Raw genomic sequence first — 17206 nt, forward strand, 5'->3', positions numbered from 1 at the left:
AATGAGGCTGTGAAAGGGTACCTGTCACTGAGGCCTTGTCCATTGTACCCCTGCCTCACCGGGCTGCTGTGGTGGATGGGAACAAACTGGGGGGTTGTAAACCAGGGCTAAAACTGCCAGCACCTGGGGCTGAATGCTGTGAGCCTGGGGGCCTGCCCTGCTTAAAGGGGAGCTCAGGCTGAAGATTTGGGGGAAAATATAACAAAACCGCTGTGTTTACAAAAGTGACTGTGAGGTGTACGGGTCCAGGTGGGTGAGGAGGCAGGAGCCAGGTGTGAGCACAGAGGGAGAGGTGCTGGGACTGGCTCCACATTTGGGATTTCCCAGCCCCCTGCTCAGCCTTCCCTTGCAGCCACAAAGCGGGGAGAGGTGAGCGGGGAGAAAACCCCCATAAATGAGGGAGGGCACGGGGCGGGGGGGCACTGGGGGGCTTTCAGGGGGAGCTGGGGACACTGGGTGGTACTGGGAAGGCCGTGGCAGCGCTGTAGCACCGCACCTGCAGAACCCAAAGGCCCAAACACCTTAATTAGGGGGGTTAATTACTGCCCATAAGGGCTCGCTGCGGAGCCCCCCCCCTCCCCATCATGTCCCAGGGCCCTGCTCGGGGCTCGCAGCTCCCTGGGGCCGTGACAGCGGCGGGAGCGGGGCCGGGCCTTCATTTTGCGTTTTATTTTGTGTTTTGTTTCGTGTTCGTTTTATTTGATTTCGCGTTTTGTTTTGTGTTTGTGCGGCCCGCCCCCGACGGGGACAGGAAAACGTGAGGAAAACGCAACGAGCCTACTGCGTGTGGAAAAAAAAAAAAGCACAATAACCATCAGACCGGCCGAAACCGTCGTGTTTTTACTAAATATTTTTTAATTTTTATTTCCTGTTGCTACACCCGCGGGGAAGCCGCACCTTTCACCCCCCCCCCCCCCCCGCCTTGGGCCGCCAGCGGCGCCCCCCGGAACCTTCGGGCCGCGGCCTCGGCGCCCGCCCGGCACCTTTGTGCGTGCTCCCCCAGCGGGCTGCCCGCCGCGCTGCCTGAGCGCCGCCCCCGCCCCGCCGCCGCCAAACGGAGCGGAACGGAGCCGCCGCCGCCCGGCCGCCGCCGTGGAAGCCTTTCGGGGCCGAGCGGAGAAGGAGGGAGAGGAACCTGAGGATCCGGCGGAGGAAGGGAGCGGCGAGCCGTCAGGCGAACGGCGTGGGCGGCGCGGCGAGGCGCGGAGGCCCCCGGAGGGGTCCTTGTGGGACGGGGACGGAGGGAGCGGGACGGCGCCGCGATGAACCTGGAGCTGCTCGGTGCGGCCGGGGGGGGCGGGGCCGGGCCGAGCGGGGGGGACCCAGGGCCGGGGGGGCCCGGAAAGCCAAGGGGGTCCCAGCCGGTACCGGGAGGGCGTTAGGGGGGTGGGGGAGCCCTGTGAGCGGCCCTGGGCCCCTCAGCTTGAGGATAGGGAGGGCTGAGAGGGGCTGGCGGAGGGGCTGGGGTCCTGTGAGGGGGTTGAGGGGGGTTGGGCTGGGGAAGGGGAGGCTCAGGGCAGAGCTCGTGGCTCTCTGCAGCTCCCTGAGAGGGGTGCGGAGCTGGGGTCGGCCTCTGCTCGCAGATAACCAGGGATAGGGCTAAAGGGAACGGCCTGGAGCTGTGCCAGGGGAGGTTGAGGTGGGCAATGAGGAGCCATTTCTGCTCAGCCAGAGTGGGCAGGCGTTGGGACGGGTTGCCCAGGGAGGTGGGGGAGTCCCCGTCCCTGGGGGGGCTCCAGGAGAGGCTGGGGCTGGTGCTTGGGGACACGGCTCAGTGGGGACAGTGGTGGTGGAGGTGGTTGGAGCAGATGATCCTGGAGGACTTCTCTAACCCTAATGATTCTCTAACTCCGGTGCTGTCTTCGCATTTCATTGCAGAATCCTTCGGGCAGAACTACCCCGAGGTAAGCGCCCCCTCTCCTACACCCCTTGTCCCTGTCCTTGTCCCGCTGCCAGTGGTTTTCGGCCAGACCCTGACTACCCCGTTCCCCGCAGGAGGCCGATGGCACGCTGGACTGCATCAGCATGGCCCTGACCTGCACCTTCAACCGCTGGGGCACGCTGCTCGCCGTGGGCTGCAACGACGGGCGCATCGTCATCTGGGACTTCCTGACCAGGGGCATCGCCAAGATCATCAGTGCCCACATTCACCCTGTCTGCTCCTTGTGGTGAGAGAGGACTGATGTTTATTTTCTCCCAGGAATGCTGTAGCTGTATGCTGAGTGCTCTCTGAGCTAATAGCTACCTCCTCAGGAGCCACCAGGTGTGAGAGGCTGCTCTCCTTTTCGTCAGGATTTGCCCGTGTCTGTGTTTGCTGGGGACCTGGTGCTGTGAGAGCCCAACTGCTCTTGACACCTGTTCCTATTAGCTACTGAAACACAGCACTTTGCGGGATACAGAGTTGCATTTTAGGATGTATCCCTTTAAAATAGCATGAGAATATGGTATGTCTGCTGAGTTTGGGGTTGTTTAGAGTTTAAAAGTTGTTTTTCACACTAACGTTTTTATAGCTGAACCCAATAATTAGGTCTGATAATTTTAAGTGACTCTTGGTGGACACATTGTATGCATTTGAGAAGTAACTTGTACTTGGATTCATTCTTGTCACTGTAGCTGGAGTCGAGATGGTCACAAATTAGTGAGTGCTTCAACTGACAACATCGTGTCACAGTGGGATGTGCTCTCTGGAGACTGTGACCAGAGATTTCGGTTTCCTTCGCCTATCTTGAAAGTTCAATACCACCCTAGAGACCAGTAAGTCCTGTGAAAAAAAAAGTTTGAACGCTCTCCTTTGGGTAAAATTAATGGTTATTAAAATACTTCACTGTGTTTTGCAAAGTAGGTGCTTTCAGCGTGTCTTCTTTATGTGATTGGATTTGTTGTGGCTCTTCTTATTATGAAAGTATCAGGAAGGGAGTAAACGTGAGAATGATTCTTAAAACTGTGCATAGAAATGTCTTGTTGAGTTTATAAGTTAACTTTATAAACTTAAAGAAGCTTCCTAAGAAAGAAAGGAAGTGAAAGAAGATACCAGTTAAATGTTATTTTGCAGTGTAAGACTAGAGAAAACATATTCTATGTAGCTCAACATAGATTGAGATTTTTTTTTTTTATACTTCTAAATGTGAGAACTGTTTTGGAGAACAAACTATTAACTCTTTCTTTTCTGCTTTGCAGAAACAGAGTTCTGGTTTGTCCCATGAAGTCTGCGCCAGTGATGCTCACGCTGTCAGACTCCAAGCATGTTGTTCTGCCTGTGGATGACGATTCTGATCTCAACGTAGTGGCCTCCTTTGACAGGCGAGGGGAATACATTTATACGGGCAATGCCAAGGGGAAGGTGAGACTGTAGCAAGAGGCACTGGGTGCAGTAGCTTAGATTATTTCCTGTCTTTATCAAGGTGCTTGATGTCTCTAGGTTGCGTTCTTTGCTTTAATGTACAAGTAAGGCTTCCTCAATGTGTCTCGAATAATTTGATATGATGTTGACACGATCATCTGCACCGTCACATTTCGTCTTTGAAGATCTGTAGCATCTTTGTAGAATCTTTGAGTTAGGCCTTTGTGTTCCTGTTGTCTTTGACAGTATTTGTTGGATCCTTTTCCAGTGTAAATAAACCAATGTTAGTGTTGCAGAGTTGTCGCAGAAACTATTGAAGAAACTAAAACTACAGTTGCAGAGCCCCAGCTATTCCTGTGTAGATTGCTGAGGCTTCTGTTTTCAGGGTTAGCAGCAGATGTGAGAGGTACCGAAAGTGGGGTGAGTCATAATGAGGACACTGATTGCCTTCTGTTTCCTTCATCTTCAGATCTTGGTCTTAAAAACAGACACTCAGGATCTTGTTGCTTCCTTCAGAGTGACAACTGGCACCAGCAACACTACAGCTATTAAATCAATTGAATTTGCTCGGAAAGGAAGGTGAGTTATTTATCAAGTGGTATCTTTAAAGATGAGGTGAAAACTACTGATTATACAAGGCCTTAAGAACTGCCACAATTACTTCATGCAACATATTCTGACTCTTTATTTTCTTTTTTTTTTTAATGCAATGCATGTTCTGTGTAATCTTTCCTACAGCTGCTTTTTGATAAACACAGCTGACAGGATAATCAGGGTGTACGATGGCCGTGAAATTTTAACCTGTGGACGAGATGGGGAGCCTGAGCCGATGCAGAAGCTGCAGGATTTAGTGAACAGGTAAGAGGCAGCAGAATGAGTGAAAGCCTGTCTTGAAAAGGTTGTGTTTTGTGCGTTCTGTACTAATGGGAGCACCTGCACAAAGGGTAACTCAGTATTTTGTTTGGTGTAATGGACAGGTGTGTTTATTTGAATCCTGTGAGTCACAATTTGATGTGAAATGTAAATGTTATTTGTGGATGGGAGGATGTAAGGTCTTGGTCTGGAGAACAGTCCTCTGTATTGTGCTGTTGTTTAATTGCCTACTTTGGATTTTTTCTTTTGTATGTAGGACCCCATGGAAGAAGTGTTGTTTCTCTGGTGATGGCGAATATATAGTAGCAGGTTCTGCACGACAGCATGCTCTGTACATTTGGGAGAAAAGCATTGGAAACCTAGTGAAAATCCTTCATGGGACCAGAGGAGAGCTGCTCTTGGATGTAGCAGTAAGAACACTGCCCACTAGTGCTGAGTTTCTTGTTATTTTGCAAACTAAGCTTAGTTCTGTTCACCAATTAAGCTCCTCCTCTTTTCTCTTTCACATCAACCTAGTGGCATCCTGTCCGGCCGATCATAGCTTCCATTTCCAGTGGCGTTGTATCCATATGGGCTCAGAATCAAGTGGTAAGCATTTCAGGTTATTTCCTTAAGAGAATTCCCTGGTTGGTTTCCATCCTAGCAGACTGAATGTTTGCATGTTGAAATCCTTCATTGAATCCCAGTTCAGCAAGCTCCCTAGCTTCACCTGCCTGACTTGAAAGATGTTTGCCATCGAGTTGAATGTGAGGAGGGTGCGTATACTTCAACTGCGGAACTAGTTAAGCTTTGTGTTAAGCCACAGGGACATTTTATGCAGGGATGGTGTCCTTCTGTATGTGTTAAGTATAGGAAGTCTGAGTGAGTGTGTCAAAACTGCAGTGGTTAATATTAACATACGACTTTGGTTTTAGGGATAATGACATACATTGCCATATCGAAGGAGTGTGGTCATATTTTCAGTAGGAGCTGATTCATGCAGTTCCTATTTGGCATATGACTCTCGATATGATTGAGCCATTACTTTTGTGATGTTGCACATGGCTTGGGGGATTTTAATGTGGTATGAGATTGTAAGTGCACGAGTCCTCGCTGTGGTTGCTGTTGCATAAAGTAAAATTTATCTTGAATTGGTGGTGTAGGAAAACTGGAGTGCCTTTGCACCTGACTTCAAAGAACTGGACGAGAATGTAGAATATGAAGAGAGAGAGTCTGAGTTTGACATTGAAGATGAAGATAAGAGCGAACCAGAACAGACAGGTAAAGCCTAAACTTTGTTCCTGTGCAGCAACGGTGTGGTCAGCAGTTTGGTTGTTATCAAATCATTTGTAGTCCAAATATATGATCATAATAAAAATTAAAACTAGTGGTCACAGTAGTGTATGTGGGTAGTAAATGTCAAACAGCAGTGGATAAATGAAGGTATCTAAATCGACAATCAGTGTGATTCCTCCTAATTGCTGTGCCGTATTTGCTTAACAAAGCCTCCCCTTTCCATTGTGTTTTCAGTCAAAGGCAGTAGCCTTTGACCCGTGGGTGTGTGGGCTTGCTCTCACCAGAAGCGATGCTGAATTTGAATCAGTAGCAGCACAACTTGGCCGCTTGGTGGTGCCAAAAAGTTGTGTACTGGAACAGGCTAACCTTCTATAGAAAGAAGTAAGGATTCTTCCCAGCACACCACAGAGCTCTCCTCGTTACCAGGCTTTGCAGTACTTCACGCTTTTAGATTACTTTTTCTCTAGGACTTTCTAATATTAAAACATAACGTTAGCTTGTGGGAACAAAGCGTTAAAACAAATTCTAAGTAATTTGTTCTTTTCCTTGTTGTCTTTAATTCTTTTTTTCCCTGATTCTTAGGTGCTGATGCTGCAGAAGATGAAGAAGTGGATGTAACTAGTGTAGATCCCATTGCTGCCTTCTGTAGCAGGTAAAAGAATAATATTGTTTAAAGCATGAATATGAAATGTAGCACTAATGTATTCCCTGTATAGTATAACAGCCCTCCCCACATACTTGCATTTTCTGTGTCTTTCCTGTATCAGATAGAGTTACTTGTGTAAGGAGCCCTTTGCAGAGACTAAGGTGCATCTTTGGATGGATTGCTACATTTCATGTAGTTACAGCACAAACAAGGTGTAGGCTTCAGTTGTTAATTGTTCTGGGTGAGGAAGATGAAAAGAAATGAGACCAAAATGAACCGTGTTCCTTTGTTCTTCATTTTTTTAATACTGAGTGCATCTCTGACAGTCAAGAGTTGTCTTTTTTCTTCTCTCTGTCCCGGAGTCCCCTGTTAATCACCATCAGTCTTGCATAGGAAACCAGGCAGTCTATGACTGTGACACTCGTGTGGCAGGCACTCCCTCCAAGGATGACAAGCCTTGTCTTCACAGCATTTCCATGTTCCTCCTTAATGTCTTTGGTTAAGGTATCAAATATCTATTTGTACAGAGTTCTCAAGCTGCTGAATGCCTTGGTCAACTACACAGTGTGGCTGTCTGACTGCTCCCTGCAGAGAGGGGTCTTGATTTGTGAATGAGAAGATGTCAAAGAGCACTAATTTTAAAAGACAGCCTACTTTTTTCTTTCATAGTGATGAAGAACTGGAGGACTCCAAGGCTCTGCTTTACTTACCCATTGCTCCTGAAGTGGAAGATCCAGAAGAAAACCCCTATGGGCCTCCCCCTGATGCTGTTCAGAGTTCTTTAAGTGATGAGGGAATAGGTTCTGAGAAGAAGAGACAGTCCTCCTCCGATGGACCTCAGGCACCAAAGAAGAAGCCCAAAACCACCAACATTGAACTACAAGGAGTACCTAATGATGGTGAGTAGAAGCTGCCATTGTTTTAGTGCCTATTTTGCATCTGACATAGATTTTAGCTTTGCCTAGTCAGAATACTGGGTGGTCACTCATTGATTTTCTTTTCTGTGAAGTTACTTCTCACAGCAATGATTAATGGCCACCTACTTACAAAGTTTGCTGGCGTTTTGCAAACTAGAAATGAGAACAGGCATCCTGAAACTAGTTCTTAATGTTGTTTGTATTTAACGTCTGATTTCAGTGTCCTAATGATGACTCCTCTTGGTAACACATTGCTTTCCACAGAAGTCCATCCGCTGCTGGGTGTGAAGGGAGATGGTAAATCCAAGAAGAAGCAAGCAGGCAGGCCTAAAGGATCAAAAGGTAAAGACAAAGATTCTCCATTTAAACCGAAACTCTACAAAGGGGACAGAGGTGCTTTACCTCTGGAAGGAGCAGCGAAGGGTAAAGTGCAGGCGGAGCTGGGACAGCCTTTGACAGGTAAGGACCCAGTGTGAGCGTCGTTGCTTGCTTGGTGGCCTTGCTTTGTACAGACCCTGACTTAATATAGTCATAGCGTTTATCTTCCCAAATGGCACCTGCTCACTAAATGTTTAGCTGCTGTCAAGGATAGGCAAAATTTTACATTTTTTTTTTTTTTTTTTTTTTTTTTGCTGAAGGGCTTTTAATAGTTTTAGTAAAACGGATATCCATGCATGTGGTGTTGCATAATGTAAAACACATGTAGGGTTTTTAATAGAGATGGAGCACTATTTCAAAAGCAAAGTGTCTTTGACTTTAGTCATTTAGTTATCAACTTCTTTCAGTTCTTACATTTGCAATAACTGTGCTCAGTTTGGCTGGGTAGGTTTTGACAGCAAAAACGCAAATAGTGAAGGGTTCAGAAGCTTAAATTGATGTTTTGTGCCATCGATGGTGTAATGAACAAAAAAAGTTCTGTAATCAGAACTAGGAAATGAAGCAGGTATCAAAAACTTTTTGAAGGTTAGAAATACTGTCCGTTGACTTAGGAGAGGTTTTATTTCCCTCTTCTCTGGGACTCAGCTAAATGACCTCGTAACTGGGCTTTTCCATTTCCTATCTGAACTAGAATATTGTTGTTTATGGTTTCTGCCAAAATACACACCTGTGACTTTCCACTAGGCAAAGTGTAGTGTTGCTTAAAGGAGTGTAGTAAAAGACTGAGCATTGCCTGTTTGATCAGTGGACCCTAAGATAAAATTTTTCTATACCTTGCTATGCAATAGCCTTAGTTAAATCCCAGAAAGCACAGATGCTGTAATAGAGGACAGGTTTTGATTGCTCTTTCCACATTTTTTTTAAATTGTGTTTTGTTGGTTGCTTACAAGCCTTGCAGTCACCTTCGTTAGGGCCCAGCTGTTGACAGTGTTTCCCATCTGTCTCATTTGCTACTTGAGCATATTTGGGAAAAGTTCACTCAGGTGTAGCAAAGGAAGTACACGTTTGGATTAAATGATGTGCGTCCCACAGAGAACGTAGGGCTGATACATAAACGGATTCAAATATATGATATAATTGATATATCAAATTTTGCATTTCCTTGAACTCAGCAGCTGCTGCTGTGGATTTTAGACTGCACAGAGTTGATTTGATTTTTGTTGTTTTTTAACCCCTTCCTTCCCTCACTGCTGGTCCTACGTTACCCACCTTGCTCATTGTCCTTCCTGCTCTGCTCCTGTTATGTTGCTTATTCCAGTACTGGTAACTGCTATATGCAGAAAAAGGGGATGAGATAAAAGAAACCTGGCTATAAGTGGCAAAACATGGTGAATGTTTTCTGGGCTTCTATTAAATCTTTTCACAATGCACCTTACAAAATCTAGAAATTAAACAAATAGCCGAGAATATCCTTAGACCTTCTGAGCAGCACAGATTAGCTTCTAGTGTCAGGGTTACCAGGCAGGGCAGTTCTCTCTCGATTTCTCAGGTCATTAGGGGCAATCCAATGTGCTTAGAAATACAATCACAAGGAGTTGTCTGGGTCGATATGGATTCTCAGATGTCTGCTGGCATCTGTTAAACATCCTGACTTCTCTGTTGTGCCATGCTGGGTGGACAAGACTAGTCTGAAGACCAGCTGAGTATAACCCTTCATCAGCAAGACTGTTGATTGCTTTCTTTTATCACGCTGCTAATTAACGTGGCCATATGCAAAAGGACATAAAAGAGAGAGAGGATTGTGCACTGGAAACTTAACAGCGTGGCTTCCCAAACAAATTTCAGTGGTTAATTGTTTCAAAACAAACAAACAAACCTGAGTATCTTAATTTATCCATATTTAAGTAACTGTGTAAGCACTTCAGAGAACCGTGTGTAATCACTTTCAGAGAAATGGTTTAAATAGCAGGTACGTTTTTCCTTTTTTTTTTCCCCAAGGTGTACGTTTCTGTAACTTTCTTATCATTCTTTACTAATTTGCTTGGTCTATCATTGTAGACAGATCTCAGCGTGCTTTCTTCTTGGCAGCTTGTAATCGTTGTTGCATCAATCTGCTCTACAGAGCTGTAGGAAAACACTCCCATTTCCTCTAACATATTTCAAATGAAACAAGATTCTGGACAGGCACCTGCACATGATTGGAAATCATATTTGGGAGGATTTTTGTGTGGTTTTGCTTATAGTTTTCTGTGCAATACTTACAGTCTGACTTGCTTTAAGAGACAACTGTGCACTTTCACTTGTTATTGCTGCTGAGCTTTGGATGCAAATAATTATAGCAAATAATCAATATTGCTGTGGTGGACTTCTCTCTCAGTAGCGTCTGTTATTGTGCTCCCTTGTACAGTACCATTGACCAAACAGGTCGTGCAGTAGGTCTCACCAATTAGTGGAAGCATCTGTATGAGATGTGTGATGAAAGTAACAGTCCACTGAAAAAAAAAACAAAAACACAACATCACTTGGATCAAAGCTCAGTCATATTCTCACGAAGTTCACATCTGTCTTCCTTTGTTCTCTTTATGGCTTGTGCTTATAACTTCTGTTTTGGGCAGCTAATTTTTCTTGCGTCTGCTGACATTTCACCACTTGCAAAAGCGTGTTTACAAACTGAAGTGGCCTTCTGCTTGCAGTGCTGGAGCCAGACTGGCTTCTCTGGGTCTCTTGCATGAAGCTGTCAGTTCTGCTAGTTCCTTGTGATGTTGCTTTCTGATGGAAGTGATCAGTCCCTAAACCAGCCTCTCAATGAGCAGTTTTTCTCTGGCAGCTGTTGTCTGAATTGCCGTAATACAGTGTCTTCTGCAAGCTGCGTGGCTGGGACCTGGAGCCTGCTGCAGGCTGTCTCTGTGGCTGGGCTGTGCAGCCTGGCAGTAAATGTCCTAGCGTTAAAGCAGATGTGTCAAAATCAGATTTCAGTAAAGACAAACTGGGAAGCTTGATCTATTTTATGGTCTTGGAACAAAATCATGCAGCATTCTGATATAACCCCAAATTGGGTAAAACATTCATTTCAGTTGGGTTTCTGCTTTGAGATTTTGGGATTGATGAATCCAAAAATTTTCTACCAGGTAAGTTTGCTTGTGCCTCTGTGGAATAAAAGCTCAGAGGTTCTTAGCCACATTGTCCATGCCTATGCACGTGATCTCAAATGCAGAAATACCGAAGATCTCTATTTGTCATAGGTACTATCTTGTTGATTATATCTTGTTCTGGAAAGAATAGCTTTATCTAGAAAATCCTATTCTCTTTTTTTGTTGTTTTTGTCTGGCAATGCTTGCAACATTTGGTGGTCTCTGGTTTCTGGTCACATCTGTTTGAGCCTGATGATTTATTTTTCACCTGTCTTTGATCTCTTTAGCAGGTGGTGCAATCTCAGAATTGCTATGAAGACATTCTTCCTTATCTGCCCCTGTTCTTTCCTGTATTGGCACCATAATATGGAAAATAGATGAAATGCTCAGTCAGAATGGACTGACTATAATGCAGCAGCCTGATTGTTCATGGATTCAGGGAGTGACTTTTATAAGAAATGAATATTGAAGAGGAAATGGCCTTCATTCTTCCTTAATTGCCTCTTCATCGAACAGTGTAAGATGCTGACTCTCAGGTCATGCGATTTGCAAAAAGACTTAATTGGACTGCCTTTGTGTTGTCATATATCACTATTTCTCAACTGAGCTGGTACCCAACACGTTGCCACTCCAGAGCTTGTCAACCTTTTTTTTAAAGTAATTTCTTTTGTTCCTGGATTGAAGAGTACCTGAAGTGTATGGTGTTTATTCCTGATACCGTATGGCTTTGCATCCTACAGACTTCCCTTTCTCTGCTGTTCATTCTCATTTCAGCGAGCTGTAGGTCCTTTCTCTGCTAGCTGCACTACCTTCCTAGCTGTTCTGTTAGTTCAGTGCGATGTCTTCTGTGCTGACATGCTTAGTGAAACACTGCTACTGATTATGTGCCAAGTTTGATTTCATCTCAAGTGGATAGAGACGTAAAGTGAAGAATCAAGACACCCTCTGAAGTCCACAAAAAATGAATCTTCATAGAGTGGATATTTTAGACATGAAGGATGACTCTGCTTCTGGGAAAAGGAACAAAGGAAAGTAGCTGCAGATAAAATACTCAGTTTATATGCTTTCATCTAGACTGTAATATGAAGAGCTGTGTTGGCAGTTTCTTTCCGTCCTTGCAAATGTTTTTATTCTGTTTCTTTCCTTTAAGATGTACTACCAGAAACAATTGGTTTCCTCCTTTTCTGGTGTATACTAGCAGTTACAGAAGAAGCAGAGCCAATATTTATCCTAACTGCAACTGTATTTTTTCAGTAATCCTTCCAAGACTTAAAGATGAAATGAATAACAATGTGATCGTATGAAAAACAAAACATATGGAACTCGAATTTTTAAAAACAATCTTTTGTTTTATTTCTCTTCTATTTCTGGATCAAGAATAGAAAAACGATGAATGCTCGGAGCTTCTTCCCAGCTGTACTTCAACCTTTTATTTCTTAATGACATTTGTAATATTTTCTTTGTGGGAATGGCAAGAGACACTTTCTCTATCCAGTACCTACAGCCTGATCCTTCTGCACTAGACCAACAGCTTGCTAAAAGAAAGTTTTCATTCCTAATGCCCCTTGTTTTGTAGTGACTTTGACGGTTCCTATGCAATTACTTCATTTTTTTCCCTAGATGTAATTATTGAGATATCTCTATGTATTTAAATTTTCAAAGTACACTGCAGACATTAAAAGCCAAGAAGAGGAGTAATAAAGAGATGTGTTAATTTATGGTCGGAAGTGTGCAGTAATAGCGTGAGATACAAGCATGGGAAGAGAGGAGGCATTTTAAATCGGAAGGATTTTTTAAATCTGGTATTTTCATTTCCGGCTCTGGTACAGTGGTCTGCTTAATGAAATTTGTTCCCACGTGTACAGTATTAATTTTCTTTGTTCTTTCTGCTTATAGTACAATTCACATCTTTTCTAGAACGCTGTCATGTCAATTCCACCCGTATGTGGCGTGGCTGAGCTCACAAGCTTTCAAAGATACACAGGCAATGGTTCTCTAGATTATTTTAAAGCCTATTATTTGCCACAGACTCCAGCCTTCATTTCTGTTAAAACTTCTTTGTACAGTGTATATGTCCTTGGTTTATCTTCTTCCATCTTCTATTTTATTTTTTGGTATGCGTAGTTTTGTACAGTACGTGTCAGATACTGACTTGCTGGTAGCACATAGTGATGTTAGTTTTTGTGTCTGTAAATAAAGATGTATGTTTTATTTCCTAAAGTCAATGGTTAAGTCTTGGCTTCTCCGTGCTTCATTATCATTTATATTGTGACAGTGGCTGGGAATCCCACAGCACAGCTCTGGTGCAAATGCAGATGCATTGTACCTTCACCACAGCTGGTGTGTTGTGTTCCTTTTGTTTCGATTTTGTTTTTCTTTTTTTTTTCTTTAATGGGGCATTTGGTTGCAGTAGTAAATCTCTAATGTAATAAAAAGCGCTGTGTACCTGAGTGCACATGAGACAGCTGTGCTGAAAGGGGGGCTGAGCACAAAGTGTGCTGCGTGTAGCCGGGGTAACTGGATGTGAAATATAACTGGATTAGATCTTCAAAAGTTATCATTTTAATAAATTAAGGGGTCTTAGAAAAAGAAGCAAGGATATTCATTAGCAAAGCTGTTTAAGAACAAGGCAATCTAACCCTTCCTGCAATCCATAATTCAATTGCTGGTAGAGAGGCAATTGATTATTGAACTGACTCGACCATAGCTTCATTACTGCATGGAAAGAAACAACTTCGACTTTTTTTTTCAAGGAGAATTTTAGTAGTGCATTATTCTTTTGGGATGCTTGAATACTTGGTGAGTTATGTTGGGATGTTTCCTCTTTATGCGCTCTCTAGCTATGACAGCATACAAGGGATTTCAGTTTTACAAATTCATAGATTGAATGTGGAGATCTTGGCTCCGAGATTGCTCTTTGGAGTCAGTGGCTGTACGTGACATGTCAGATAGGGCTCAGGAGATCCCCGGAGGTCAGTGCTGTTAAATCCCAAGCAGAGCTCGTCTGTGACATCGTCACCTGGGAACGTGAGCTCACGGAATTGCTTTGCCGAGCCCTGTGTAGAGATGAAGGGCATGGTTGATACAGCCCTGGTCACCTGGCCTTTGATCCCTGGGTGATGGCAGTGAAGTCAAAATCTTGTTTTCGTGGTCTTGGTGGCTTGGGCATTGCCTTGGATTTTTGGGATATGCAGATGTGATAAAACCACAGGTGCTACCTAAGTCATGATTTCCTCACACTAAATAGTGCTCTTTTAAAAGTTCCAGTAATGAGTACTTCTGTTGTTTTATAGCTTTATAAGAAAATTAAACTGGAACAATAGAGTGGCAATTCATTAAAATAGCACGTAAAATCTTAAGGAGAAGGAGGGAGGACTTCATCTTTTTTAAATTGTCAAATAGATCCCAGTTGCCGGGTAAGGTGAATTTAAACATTCTGCTGCTCTGTTACGAGAACCAGAACTCAGATTCATTCTGACCAACACAGCGATGTGCTGCACCTTCAGAAGTGTTACACTTCAGGCTTGTCTCGTTAGAGGATTTCTCCTAATGGAAGGATTAGGTCTTAAAGGTGATGCTGGTGGCACTTCAGAAATACTGAGTACAGAGGCTTACAGAGAGTGACTTATTTTATTATTTATTTTATTATCATTATTTTTTTTACTGCTGAATTTGTGCGGCTTTAGAGTAGCCCATCTGACTGATGACTGCCATGAAGACCCTGGGGAGCAGGTGCACCCTTGGGGTGTTATCTTGTGCTTTCTACCTTCCACTGGTGGTCTCCTTTCGAAGAGTCACCATCCCGGCAGAGCTGAAGTCGGTGGTTGCTAAAGTCGCCGTGAACGCCACGTCCTGCAGCGTCACCTGCGGGCTGGGCTTCAAGCTGGAGGAGATGTGCGAGATCACCCCGGCCGGGGAGAGGAGGAACTGCACCATGCGCAGGTCCCCCTGCCTCACCACCTGGGGCTGTGGTTTGCTCCATTTCACCGTCCCGGTGGGCAAACCGTTCAACTTCAGCTGCCTGAGCTCGGACACGGTCGAGTTCGTGAGCCGAGCCTATACCTACACGTGGAGGCTCGCCCCAGGGCTCATCACCATGAACGACGTCCTCTTTGTACCTTTCAGAAACCCTGGTTTTGTCGTGCAGTTTTCCCCCACCAGGGAGTCGGACGCGGGGACGTACCGCTGCGATGTGCGGATGCTGAAGACGTTCAGGGTCATCAAGAGAGTCTACTTCGGGGTGAGAGTGATCCGAAAGGACTTTGTGGATCTGAACTTCCAGAAGTCCTTGACTCACGAGCAGCAGCTAGCAGCGAATGAGGTGGAAGGAATCAAAGGAAACAACACCAACGTAGAAGTGCAGCAGCACTTCTGGCAAAGAAAATCATTTTATAAATCCCTGGTAGGAATTGGAAGCGGAGTGATAGGAGTTGTCTTGCTGAGAGTGGCTCTCCGCTCCTTGCAGAAGACTTTGAGGAGAAGTGATGCAGAGACACAACCTGAGTTTTAAGGCAATCGCTGTTCTCTGTCTTGTTTATTATAATAAATCTAGCAATATTAGTATTGACGCAGCATTTAATGGTGAGGTTTGTTAATTTGGCAGTTTGTCTGTTACCAGATTGCGAAGCTTAATGAAAGGATTGGTAAGTTAGCACCGGAGCGTGGGTCTTAGTGGTGGAGTGCAGGCAGTGTCTCCAGGTGGGGCAAGGCTCTTGTTCCCTGCATGGTGTGAAAGGGTGGCTGATGTTCTTCACCCCTGCAATGATCCAGACAGAAGTTCAGAGGGCACTGAGCCACAGAAAACTGCCCGACACTCCTCTAACCAGCCTTCATTTTACCTCTAGTTGCTTTCTTTGTTTATTTTGTAGCTGATAACTTGGAACCCTGCTTCTGCCTTATTGATTCTTCTGCCTTGCCCAGAGCTGTGGCGGTGCGGGCTGACCCAGATGGCTGCTTTTGGTAGGTGGTGTTCTCCAGGAAGAGGCACAAAGAAGCGAGGGTGCAGCAGCTGGGCTCAGAAACGTGGTTTCCAGGCTGCCTGCTGTCCCCATCAAACCCAAGCACTCCACCCTAAGGAGCTGGGTGTGCAGGGACGAGGTGAGCCACCGCTGCCTGCTGCCTCTACAGATGTTTGTCTCCCGCCGCTGGAGCTCAGGAAGCAAGTATCAAGTGAGAGCTGGGAGCTTCCACTCTCCTTTGTAGTTCAGAACAGCGAGGCAGGGAGCAGTAGGAAGCAGAAGCCAATCTTCAGTTTGAGCACGGCTGCTTGGGAACGTAACGGGGTGTTTTTAATCACAGCTCCGAGCTCAGCTCACTCCTAAAAATCTTTAAAGGGGGAGGAGAGGGAAGAGTTCAGTGGGCTTGTGGATCTTTCATTTGTCCTGGTGACTAATAAGTATAAAACATGCAGCAACTCAGTAGGGAGTACTGGTTCCCCCTTGGTCGCAGAATCCACAGAGGGACCTATTAAGTGCCTTCTCCTTCTAGTTTCTGCCTCAATTTTAGAGTAAACAACTATATTTACCAAGTCCATTTCCTTTTTTCCATGAGCTAAGGTACAGGAATGCGTAGTACCTCCAATTCTGTGGAAAATAATGATACAGCTCTAATATTTAAGATCAAAGCGTACTGGTTTTTTCTTTCTGCCAGAACAAAAAAATGCTTTAATGTAGAAAGAGTTGGATATACAAGGAAATGCCTTGTTTGCAGAGCCTCCTGTGTAAGGAACAAAAACTGAAATGCAGCGAGCCAAGTCTTCATGTATGATTAAGTAGCTAATAAGTTTATTGAGACAATGAGCTGTAGAGCACGGGGCTGCCTGGCCGTGTCTGAGCGGAGAAGCAAGATCGGGCTGGAGTTCTCAGTTTGTAGCTCTGCCAAGCTCCCGGCTTCTGTGGGAGGACTTTGGTGGGCACAGGCGCTGCAGAAGTCTGTAAACGTGAAGGGAGCCGTTCAGCAGGGACAGAAGGTGCCTCTTTTCCTAGCAGCCTGGCTCTGGGGGGCACGTGGGAGCCCTTGGGAAGATGCGTGGTCCCCTTCTTCTGGTTTCTTCTGTGCTCAGCGCTGGCTTTGTCCTTGCTCCACTGTTCCTTCTGGCTCTGCAACTCCTTCATCTGCTTCTGTTCCTTCACTAGAAGCACACGCTGCTTCCTCTGAGCCTTACTCCAGTATTTCCCAGTCTCGAGCTCGCTGCGGCTGTCCTCATCTGTGGTCAGCCTGCTTCCACCTCCTGTGCCTCTCCAGGCCCTGTCTTTTAGCATTCTTGTGTTGCTTCTGCAAGGACCATTCGCTGCCTTCGTGCAGCAGCCTCCGTCTGTTCCCGTTAGCCCTGCTTTGCCTCTGGGCTTTCTCTGCTTTTGCTGATGCTCCAGCCGGGTGGCCGAGGAGCTCTGCACCAGCCATGTCCTGCAGCAAGCTGATGGGGCTCCTGTGGCAATGCGCCTGACAAGGAGCTCTGAGCTTTTTTTGGGCCATCAGGGGTGGCTGGTGGTGGGCACACGTCTCTGGCTGCTTCTGCTCCTTGGTTCGCACTGAGCCTACTCTGAGGCTCAGCAACATCTCCCTAATTTGGGGACCGGGTCCATGTAGTTGGGCTTTTACTGGCTTCCTCATTCTGCTGCGCGAATAAGAGCTGAAATCGTATCTT

At 45.4% G+C, this 17206-nt stretch overlaps 2 protein-coding genes across 5 annotated transcripts; both read left to right on the forward strand.

Annotated features, from left to right (window-relative positions):
• The first annotated feature begins 1104 nt into the window (after positions 1-1104).
• On the forward strand, positions 1105-12785 carry RBBP5 (RB binding protein 5, histone lysine methyltransferase complex subunit). 4 transcript variants are annotated; one of them, XM_027444848.3, is made up of 14 exons: positions 1105-1281; positions 1879-1904; positions 1996-2168; positions 2614-2754; positions 3178-3340; positions 3810-3919; positions 4079-4198; positions 4470-4623; positions 4730-4801; positions 5356-5473; positions 6071-6140; positions 6804-7033; positions 7316-7393; positions 10848-12785. In XM_027444848.3, exons 1-14 carry the CDS (start codon positions 1263-1265, stop codon positions 10874-10876), a joined length of 1503 nt encoding a protein of 500 aa, XP_027300649.1. In that variant the 5' UTR covers positions 1105-1262; the 3' UTR covers positions 10877-12785. The 4 variants fall into 4 exon arrangements, with proteins under 4 accessions (XP_027300649.1, XP_027300650.1, XP_027300648.1 ...); XM_027444849.3 differs by having other exon boundaries at positions 10851-12785; XM_027444847.3 differs by having other exon boundaries at positions 1106-1281; positions 7316-7510; positions 10851-12785.
• A 133-nt stretch (positions 12786-12918) lies between these two features.
• Positions 12919-15128, forward strand: TMEM81 (transmembrane protein 81). The gene has a single exon (XM_005014629.6). The coding sequence runs from the start codon at positions 14264-14266 to the stop codon at positions 15068-15070; it is 807 nt and encodes a 268-aa protein (XP_005014686.4). The 5' UTR covers positions 12919-14263; the 3' UTR covers positions 15071-15128.
• Positions 15129-17206: the final 2078 nt, after the last annotated feature.

Source organism: Anas platyrhynchos, chromosome 27 (genome assembly GCF_047663525.1).
Source record: "Anas platyrhynchos isolate ZD024472 breed Pekin duck chromosome 27, IASCAAS_PekinDuck_T2T, whole genome shotgun sequence".
Classification (NCBI taxonomy): Eukaryota; Metazoa; Chordata; class Aves; order Anseriformes; family Anatidae; genus Anas; species Anas platyrhynchos.